Raw genomic sequence first — 10,925 nt, forward strand, 5'->3', positions numbered from 1 at the left:
CCTGAGTTACAGATCCAGTCTCGTCTGTCAGGGGACCAATATTGGATTTTACTTTCTTTTTCGATCTGATGTATGTGAAGATGTTTTTGGAGTTCTTCTTGATGTCGCGCGCTATTTGTTTTTCATAGTTGCGTTTACTACTCCGAATAAGGGTGCGACAAGCTCTGAGGCTGATGTGGTACTGTGTACGGGCTTCGGCCATGTCATTCTCTTTCATTAGGTTATAATTCCTTGTTTATAAATTTACTGCCCTTTTTATTTATCTGGTCATCCACGGTGGATCTACGGCACCATTTACTCGCCTGGGTTTCGTAGGCACTGTAGCTTTCTCTACTCCCAAAAGCTTATCTTTGAAGTCGTTCCACACGTTGTCGATTGTATTGTCGGTGAGGTTAAGTTGGTCCCAGGTCGCAGGGGGAAGCAGCTCACAGGCTAGGTTGAAATTTGCTTTTTTGTAGTTTGGTATCACTGACGGATTGTCTACGAGTTTGTGACTTATGTTGACATTAAAACGGATAAAGTGGTGATCGCAACAATTAATTTTCTCACCAACTTCACAGTCGCGAGTGAGGTCGGGGTCACTTACTAGTACCAGATCCAAAAGATTATTTTCTCTAGTCGGTTGAGTTACAACTTGAGCGAGGAACGAATTCTCCACCATTTCTATAAGCCTGTTACCCTCTTGATCTCCAGTCAATTGTCCCCAGTCAATCTTAGGGGCAATTGCAGTCCCCAATTATTACTGCTTATTTGCTTTGTGTTAGAGTGAAGCTCTTCGTACAGGGCAATGTCGTCGGCAGCCTGTTGTTTTGGGGGCCTCTAGACGGTCGCAAGTATTAGTTTCTTATTATTCACGGTTATTTCCACATAGACGGAATCGTAATTCTCTGCGTCCTGGTTGTCTATTTTTATGGCAGGGAGCGTACTTTTTACGTAGCAAATTACTCCTCCTCCTTTATTGTGCTTTCGATTTTTGTGGAAGCTTTCGTACCCGGGGAACGACAGTTCGGATACTAGATGTGCAGAGTTGGCCCAAGTCTCTGTGATGGCTACCACATCTGGTTTATCTGTTGCAATATACGCCCTAATTTCGTCCTTTTTGGGTAATATACTACGTGCATATGTGTACAAAATGGAAATGTGACTCCTGGTTTGGCTGCGATGTGTTGTATTAGTTTGTTTATCGGAGGCGTCGTTGGTTATACAGTTTTTTGTAAGCCGCGCCGACGCTACGGTTTGGTTGATCAAGGGTTGCCTTTGCCCCTCCCTCGCCTACATTTTTTTTAATAGCTTTTCGTAAAGCTTTCAACTGCCTCGTTCAAGAGCCTTCCAAGCAGCGCCGAACCAACCTCGTTCAGGTGGAGGCCGTCATCCCAAAACAAGTCTGGGCGCTCATTGAAGTGATGCCAGACGTTTGTGAACGCTACGCCTTCATCGTAACATAACTGCTTTAGACTAGTGTTGACGCCGTACGCTTTAATGTTAAATCCGGCGAACGTGTTGACTCTCGGTAGAATCCCAGAGACGATGATGTGAGGGAACTTGGTCTTGTATTTCCGAGTGACTTGACGGTATATTGATAACAGGTCCTGAGATTGAGTTGACTGAACGTCGTTAGTTCCCGCATGGATCAGATACACTGTGTCTTCCTTCGCATTTACTGAAACTGCATCGACAGCTGATTCAATATCGTCCAGTTTGGCTGCGGGGATACAGAAACGTTGCCGGGTCAATGTATTACGGACGCAAAATTCCGTACGTTGGCCTCTCACCAGACTATCGCCAACTAAATTGACTCTAGTAGTCATTTTGTCCATGCCAGGAAATAGCGTCTGGTTCGTACAAATGACAGCTAGGAGAATGGTTTTGTGAGTTATTTTGGAAGGGCGTGAGGTACAAGAGGGAGTGTGGGCGAATATGGGTTTGGAAGTGGTAGCAGTGACAGTAGTGGGTGGTTGGGGAAGGGTGGATGATGAGGTGTCGAGGGAGGCGTTCGATGTGGTATCAGAAGTGGAGGAGGAGGTGGAGGTAGTGTTGGAGGTGGAAGGGGAAGATGGAGTGGTGATGAGGATAGGAGAGGAGTCTAGGGTGCCGGTGGTGATGGAGGAAGAGGAAGGGAGAGCGGAGGAAGAGGCAGTGTTGGTGAGGTCCACTTTCGAGCAGGTAGGGATGGAGGTGGATGAGGTAGGAAGGGAGGTGGATGGGGTGGTAGGGGTGGAAGGAAAAGGGAAGGAAGAGACGGGTTCAGTCGTTGATGATGAGGTGGGGCAAGAGGAGGCGGCAAGAAGGAGAGGGGAGGAAAAGGAGGAGGAGGAGGTTTGCGATTGGGTCAGAATTTCGGAGTACGAGGTTGAGGAGGAAGAAGTAGGAGTAGGAAGCGCAGGGAATGACGACACAATTTCCCATTACAAGGTATTTGAGCGTTTCAAGTCCTCGTTCATTGAGTGAAGTGCCTGAATACGTGAGTCTAAGACACAGTACCTACACATCGAGTCGCTGGTTTGGTAGTGATTCGCAGCATATTTCTTTGAACAATTACAGCAATTGAAATAGTTGGACGGCATGGTTACTTTGTTATTTACTGTTGCAAGACGGTATAATGGTGAGCTTTACAGTTAAAATGAATTTAGTATCCGCGTGAGCTATGCTGAACACCTGGAGGGAGGTGGGGTGGGTCGGTCGAGTCACGCGGGAGAGTTTAAAGTGTACCGTCTGCCGGGCCCACACGTCTTTTTCCCTGTGGGATTAAAATTCTCTGGGGGATTAAACTTTTCCTCCTTTTCAAAACAGGTGTGCTGGTACTGGTCAAGCTTTATACTTCTACGTTAGTGACACAGATTATCTACGTTAGTAAGACACAAGAAGCTCACTGTCTTTCACTGGGTGCTGTGTTAGATCGTATAGTTGTAATTCTACTGAGGACAGACAGGAAACACAAAAAAGTCGGTATGTAATTTATCCGCTCGTGGTTGCAGCACGTGTAGGTCGCACAATCAAGGGAGTCTTCTCACTGGTAAGGTAATCCTCGCAACACTTCAAACACTAGTTAGACGCGTCACAGCACTCAGTTAGACGTTAATTAATTGAGTTGAGTGGTGCTAATTAAGACAAGTAAACAAACACAGTTAATCGTTACTTAAGTAACGGTTAATTAAAATCGTGTATGAACGGATTTCAAAAGTTGTGACGTTAAAATGTAACACACAGGGAGTCGATTCACACACAAAAAAACAAGGCGTCGGTTCACCAAAGACAAGGTGCTGGAGCAGGGGAAAGGTGTAATGCCGGAGCGGCAAGGTCAACGTCTGTCCTTTTGAGAAGGTCAGGCGAGTTGGAGGAAGTGTCGGTCGAGATTGTTTTTAAAGGAGTCAGTCGTGTTACACTGGACCACTGAAGGTGGGAGCTTATTCCATTCTCGCACTACAATGTTGGTGAAGAAAAATTTGGTATAGTCTGAATTTACAGGTCTACATTTAAATTTTGTGCCATTATTCCTCGTTTGCATAGCGTCATCGATCATAAACAATTTTGATTTGTCCACACTTGTAAATTCATGAAGTATTTTAAAACATTCGATCAGTTTTCCTCGGAGGCGACGTTTCTCAGGAGGGAACATGTTAAGGATGGAAAGCCTCTCGTCGTAGGGTTTGTTGCGCAAGGAAGGGATCATTTTTGTTGCCCGACGTTGAACACCTTATAATTTAGCAGTGTCCTTTGCATGGTGGGGAGACCAAAACTGTACCGCATATTCCAAGTGGGGTCTGACTAAACTCTTGTAAAGCGGAAGTATTACTTCTTTATCTTTTAATAAAAAAAAAGTTTATTTTAATGAAGCCCAACATTCTGTTCGCTTTATTTACTGCATCGATGCATTGCTGTGAGAATTTGAGGTTTAACGCGATTTTAACACCTAGGTTCTTGACGCATTGAACGCTTTTGATTTTGACGCCGCGCATTTCGTAATCGAACTTCTTATTTATTGTTCCAGCTTGAAGGACCTGGCACTTATTTACATTCAAGGGCATCTCCCATCTATCAGCCCAAGCTGAAATTTTATCCAAATCATCTTGGAGGCTTTGTCTGCCTTCGTCAGTGAGAACCGAATTACCGTTATTTGTGTCGTCTGCAAATTTTCTAATGAGATTATTGATTCCAACATCCACATCGTTGATGTATCTGATGCAGAGCACTGGGCCAAGAACCGAGCCTTGAGGGACGCCACTAATGACAGGCGCCCACTCTAAGTTAAATCCGTCGATCATCACTGTTTGTTGTTTGTTGCTCAATCAATTCGCGATCCACTGGTGTACTTGACCGTCAATACCTAGTTGCTTTAATTTATAAAGTAATTTATTATGTGGAACTTTATCAAACGCTTTCCGGAAATCAAGATAGACTACGTTCAGTGATTTGGTTAAGTCATAAACTGAGAAGAGGTCGTTATAAAAGGTCAATAGGTTTGATAGACAGGATCTTTTGTTACGGAAGCCATGTTGTGAATCCTTAATTAATGAGTGGTTTTCAAGGTAACTCACAATTTTATCTCTATTTATGCTCTCGAGTAGCTTACCTACAACCGAAGTTAGACTTATGGGCCTGTAATTACCCGGTATTTTTTGTCACCTTTCATTAAAAATCGATGTTACGTTAGTCTTTTTTCCAATCCGAAGGGACGATGCTTTGTCACAAGAACATATTGAAAACGGTTGTGAAAGAAAAGAGTATTTCGCTCTTTGTTTCTTTTAAACAGTATAGGATATATTTTGTCAGGTCCTGGACTTTTACTTGTTTTAAGGGATTGGAGAGCTTTTAGGATGTCATCGATAGTTATTGCAAAGTTAGGCAATGCATGCTCGAGATTTACGTTCGTACTGTTGTCGTCGCTGATATTGGTGGTAGTGGTGGGAAGACTGCTAGTATTAAACACCGAACAAGAGAATTTTTTGCCATACATATTTATTTCATTGATACTATAGTCTCCACATCACTGACACACTTCTTTGATTCACAGGGGATGAGACTTATCGCAGAGAGAAGCAGAGGATCGCCTACCTTGAGCGATCCGTCAACTCTGTGTCGACTATTGACACCGTCAGCCGCATCATGTTCCCTCTCTCCTATGGGCTGCTCAACCTTTGGTACTGGTATTCTTACTACGACACTCAGCTGGTTTTCAATTGGACGGACCCAGGCTTCGACGACTTGGGACTCGCACTACACGACAAAAATCCAATAGCCGGGGCAGAGAAGCGTCACGGCCTGTAGCCAGACAAATGTGCTATCAGCTATATTGATTTTAACGGAAGCATGGAACTATACTATCATGCCAAAACAGAAGATAAAGAGTCGCCGGCGTGAGTGTAGTCAGACTCAAGTCGAGTGACAGATTAAGGGACTGTCTGGTACACATGAATTTGTAAAGGACAAATGGCAGTAGGATCGTTATATATATTGAAAAATACACTAGCCAATATAAGCTGCTCGATGATACTCTCCTCAGGCGGTCGGCAATATTTATTTCATGGTTCACCAAGCAACATCCAGCTCCTTGACCAAGCTATCTGAACCCTTGATCAGGAGAGACGAAACGCTGCTGGATTTAAAGATGCGATAAAAATATCATCAACATCGCGTGAATATAAAAAAAAACGACGACACAGAACCAGAAGTTAGCAGGCTTGGTCACTGCAACATTTTGATGGGAAAGGCTCCGTTCCTCACATCACTATCTAACACACTTTTGAGATGTGGTCCGAGCTGCCCAGCACAAAGTTTAAATTAAATATTGTTTTATGCATGTAAATGTGCGTGGGGGAGTTGGCTATTTGGTGAAGATGAAGAGATGAATATAAACATACGTGCATACACACACACACACACACACACACACACACACACACACACACACACACAGACACACACACACACACACACACACACACACACACACACACACACACACACAATAAGAGAGGGAAAAAAACAACAAATGACAATCGGCTTAGGATAAAAAGGCGATAAAAGGCGATAAAAGGCGATAAAAAAAGGATAAAAATAGACACTCCTGGTCTTCCTCTTCTTCTATACCCGTCTCCTCCTCTTGATTTTCCTCTTCCTCTCCCATATTCTTCTTCTCTTCTTGGTCTTCTTCCTCTTCCTCTTTCTTTCTTCTATTCTTTGTTTTCTTCTTTCTCTTCTTCTATACCCTTCTCCTCCTCCTCTTGATTTTCCTATTCCTCTTTTTTTCTTGGTTCTCTTCCTCTTCCCTTTCCTCCTCCTCTTCCTCTTTCTTTCTTCTATTCTTGTTTTCTTCTTTCTCTTCTTCTATACTCTTTTCCTCCTCTTCATTTTCCTCTTCCTCTTTCATATTCTTCTCTTTCTCTTTGTCTTCTTCCTCTTCCTTTTCGCTGCCCTTCTCCTCCTCTTCATTTTTCTTTCCTCTGTCCTTCTTTCCTTCTTTCTCTTCTCCTCTTGGTTTACTCTTCCTATTCCCTCTTCTTCTTCTTCTTTTGGTATTCTTCCTCTTCCCTTTCCTTACCCTTCCTCCTCTTCCTCTTTCTCCTCCAGCTCACGCTATTTTATTTTTTCTACCTCTTCCTCTTTTTAAACTTTCTCTTCTTCCTTATTTCCTTCTGTTCCTCTTTCTCCTCTTTCTTACACTGTTTTCTTCTCTCTACCTCCTCTTCCTTTCCTTCTTCTTCTTATACTTTCTCCTCATCCTGTTTCTCTTCCTCCACCTTCATGTTGACTTTTCTTTTGTTTTCTTATTTTTTGTTTTTTTCTTCCTCTTCCAACTCTTCCTCTTCTTCCTATTGTTTCCTCTCTTTCCTCTTGTTTATCCTTCTCTTCCTCTTGCTATCCTTCCTACATCTTCAACCAATCTTTCCTTTCCTCTGCTAATCATCTTCCCCTTCTTCCTTTCTTCCTTCGTCTTTATTTCCTCTTCTCCCTTTCCATTCGTCTATTTCTTCCTCTCTCCCTTTCAATTCTCTCCCTTCCATCTCCCTTTCTCTTCCTCTCACTCTCCCCCTTCATTGTGTGTCTTCTTCCTTGTCCGTTCTTTCCCTCCCTCCTCTCCTTCCTCTCTTTCTCTTGTCTTCCTTCATCATCCCTTCATCTCTTTCTTCTCTTCCTCTCCTCCCTCCCTTCCAGATCCTGTCTTCTTTCATCTTCTCTTTTGATCTCTCTCTCTCTCTCTCTCTCTTCTCTCTTGTTTCCTCTCGTTTTCCTTCTTGACTTTTCTCTTTCTCCTGAAATGACAGGACTCCTTTTGTCTTTTATCCCTCTCTCCTTTACACTCTCTCTCTTTCTTTCAGACTAGATCAGACACAGACACACTTCGACAGACAAACTGTACAGAGAGACCTTGAGAAATTTCTGAAATTCTACACTGCAACCCCTTCCTCTTTTCTCCAGAAACCACAAAGAAAACAGAAATGAAGGAATCTGAGTCCATACATAAACAAACAAACATGTAAACAAACACACAAACAAACAGACATCAACATCATACTGTTTCTTTTTCCTCCTTTTTCCTTTTCTTCCTTCTTCCCCTTTCCTCCTCCCCCAGAGTCCATCTCTCTTCTTTCTCCTCTCTCTTTCTCCTCTCCCTTTACTATCCCATCTCCTTTTCCAGCTTCCTTTCCATTCCTCTCTCCTTCCCTTCCTTCCTCTCCTTCTCTCTCTCTCTCACTCTCTCACTCTCTCTCTCTCTCTCTAAAGGGGAAGAGGAAAGAAAATGAGGAGAGAAAGAAGAGAAGTGATAAGGATAGTAAGGAGGAGTAAAAAGAGAAAGAGAGAGAATGGAAGAGAGAGAAGGGGAGGAGGAGGAAGAGAGAAGGAGGAAGAGAGAGAAAGGAGAGGGAAAAGAACATGTAAGATGGAATGGAAAGGGAAGGAAAGAGGAATTGAAAGAAGGAGAAGGAGAGAAGAAAGAGAAGGAGGAGGAGGAGGGAAGAGGAAAGGAGAGAAGAGGGAGAAAGATTATGAAGGAGAGAAGAAGAAAAATCTGTAGATAAGAGATGAGAGAAAAGGAGAGAGAGGGGAGAAGAAAGAGGAGAGGGAGTCTGAGGAATGGGAGAGAGGAGGAGGAGAGATTAGAGAAATGAGAAAAAGAAAGAGGGGAGAGGGGAAAAAGAAGAGAAAATAAAAAGAGGAGATAGAGGGGGGCAAGGGGAGAGGGATAATAGAGGGGAGAATAGGGGAGAGGGGACATCACAGAGGGAAGAAGGGGAGAACAAATGGAGAGGAGAGGGGATAAGGGGGGAAGATAGAGAGGGGGAGAGGGAAGAGAGAATGGGAAAGTGAAGGGGAGGAGGAGGAAGAGAAGAGAGAGAAGGAGGAGGAGGAGGAAGGGGGGAGATAAGATGTAAGGGATGGAATGGAGGGAAGGGAAGGGAAGAGGAAGTTCCAGGAAGGAGGAGGGGAGGAAGGAGGAAGGGGAAAGAGGTGAAGGAGGAGGGAGGAGGGAAGGGGAGGAAAGGAGAGAAGAGGGAGAAAAGATTAGTCAAGAAGGAAAAGGGGGAAGGAAGAGGGAGGAAGAATTGTAGATATGAGACAGGGGAGAAGGAAGGAGAGAGGGAGGGAGAGGGAAAAGGGGAGGAAGAGGAGTTCAGGAAGGGGAGAGAGAGGCAGACAGATATGAGGGATGAGGGGAGGGGAAGAGGGGGGAGGGGAGAGGGGAGGGGGAAGGGGAGGGGGAGGGAGAGAGGGGAGGTAGTGGGGAGAGGGAGGGAGGTGGGGAGAGGGGGAGGGGGTAGTGGGGAGGGGAGAGGTGGGGAGGGGAGAGGAGGTAGTGGGAGAGGGGAGAGGGGTAGTGGGGAGGGGAGGGAGAAGGGAGAGGGGGTAGTGGGGAGAGGGGAGGGGAGAGGTGGGGAGAGGGAGGGGAGGTGGGAGAGGAGAGGGGTAGGGGAGAGGGGAGGAGAAGGGAGAGGAGGAGGGGGTGGAGAGGGGGGAGGAGAAGGGGAAAGGGGGGAGGAAGGGGAGAGGGGGAGAAGGGGAGTGGCTTTAATAACCGCTTCTCCTCCACCACCGGTGTCCACATTCACCCAAAGAAACGACGGAAAAACTAACTAATTAGCAACTCACCTTACCTTCCTCCCTCCCCCTCCCCCTCTCCCCTTTATCAACCCTTATCATCAACTTATTCTTATTTTTCTCTCGTTTTCCCATTTTTCCCCACCAAGTTTTTCAATTTTACTTCTTTTTTCTATTTTTTTTTGTTTTGTTTTTATTTTCCTTTTTTTCTTAATTTTCTTCCCTCTCATTTTTCCCTTTTCTTCATTTCTTTTCTTTATTCCTGTTTTTGTTTTCTTTTCCAATTTTCTTTTTCCTCTCATTTTTTCCTTACTTTTTCCTTTTTTATTTTTTGTTTTTATTTTTCCAATTTTCATTCACATTTTTTTCCTTAATTCTTTTCCCTTTTCTTTTTATTCCTGTTTTGTTTTCTTTCCAATTCTTTCTTCCCTCTCAATTTTTCTCTCCCTTACTTTTTCCTTTTTTTTATTTTTTGTTTTATTTTCCTTTCCAATTTTCTTCCTGTCATTTTTTTTTCCTCATTTTCCTTTTCTTTGATTCCTGTTTTGTTTTCCATTTTTTCAATTTTCTCCTGTCATTTTTCCTTCCTTCTACTTTCTTCCCTTATATTCTTTCTCCCCTTTCTCTTTTTCCATTTCTTTCCCATTATATTTTCTTCTTTCTCTCTCTTTTCCTTTTCTCTTTCCTTCCTCTCTCTTTATTATCTCTCCACAATCCATCTTATCTTTTTCTCTCCTCTTACGCTTCTCCCATCCATATCTTTATCTCCCTTTTTTCCTTTCAACTTTTTTTTCCCTCCCTATTTTCCACTCTCTTAATCTTTTATTTCTGCTCTCCTCTCTCTTATTTTTTCTCCTCCATTCCTATTTTTCCCTTTCTTTCCATTTTCCCCCACCCTTTTTCCTCCTTTCTTTCACTTTCTGCATCTTTTCTTTTTATTTTCTCTCTCTCTATTTTTCCTCCCTTCCATTCCTATTTTCCTCCTTTCTTCCATATTTTCCCCTTCAACTTTTTTTTCCTCCATTTTTTCACTTTCATCGTTCTTTTATTTTCTTTGTTCTATTTTTCTCCTTCCATCCTTATTTTTTTCCCCTCCTTTTCCTATATTTTCCTTCTCAACTTTTTTCCTCCATTTTTCCACCCTCATCTTTCTTTTCTTTTCCTCCTTTTTTCCTCTTCTCTCATTTTTCCTCGTTTTCTTTTCCACCTTTTCTTTTCCTCATCTTTTTTCTTTTCCTTTTCTTTCCAACCTTCCTTTTTCTCTCCCCCTGATTTTCTTTCCTTACCTTCTATTCCCTTTCTTTCCCCTTTTCTCCCCTGACTTTTCTTCTTCCATACCTTCTTTTCCCTTTTTCTTCCTTCTCTTTTCCTGTCTCCTTTCTATTTTTTTTTTCCTTGCTCTGCTTTTTCCTTTTCTTCTATTCATGCTGTTTCTTTTCCCTGCTTTCTTTTTTCTTTTTCCCTTCTTTTTCCACTTTCTTCGCCTCCTTACTGTTCTTCTTCCCTCCTTTCCTTTCTTCCCATTCATAATTTTCCTTCTTTCTCCTTCTCTCTTTTTTTCCCTTCCCTTTTCTCCTATAATCATCTTGTCTGTTTCCTTCCCTTTCTTTCCCTCTTCTTTTTTTATCCCTTTCTTCTTTTCATATAATCATCTTTTTCTATTTCCTTCCTTCCCTTCCCTTTCTTTCTTCTTATTCTTTCTCTTTCCCTTCTTCTTTCTCCCTACAACTGTTTCCTCTTCTACCTCTTTCTTATCCATGATCTCAATGTTAATCTGTTAGTTCTCCTTCCCTCCTCCTCCTCCTCCTCCTCCTCCTCCTTTCCTCTCTCTCTTCCTTTCCCTTTCCTCCTTCTTCCCTCCTATATTATATCCTCCTCCTCCTCACATC

General features: G+C 43.1%; 1 protein-coding gene across 1 annotated transcript in view; it reads left to right on the plus strand.

Annotated features, from left to right (window-relative positions):
• The window catches only part of LOC126993648 (gamma-aminobutyric acid receptor alpha-like), a 31,416-nt gene extending 25,538 nt beyond the window's left edge, over nucleotides 1-5,878 (plus strand). The window contains exon 5 of the mRNA XM_050852815.1: nucleotides 5,012-5,878. Within this exon, the coding sequence (XP_050708772.1) occupies nucleotides 5,012-5,265 (254 nt within the window). The 3' untranslated portion in view covers nucleotides 5,266-5,878. The remainder of the gene's footprint in view (nucleotides 1-5,011) is intronic.
• Nucleotides 5,879-10,925: the final 5,047 nt, after the last annotated feature.

The sequence above is a fragment of the Eriocheir sinensis genome, unplaced genomic scaffold, assembly GCF_024679095.1.
Source record: "Eriocheir sinensis breed Jianghai 21 unplaced genomic scaffold, ASM2467909v1 Scaffold65, whole genome shotgun sequence".
Classification (NCBI taxonomy): domain Eukaryota; kingdom Metazoa; phylum Arthropoda; class Malacostraca; order Decapoda; family Varunidae; genus Eriocheir; species Eriocheir sinensis.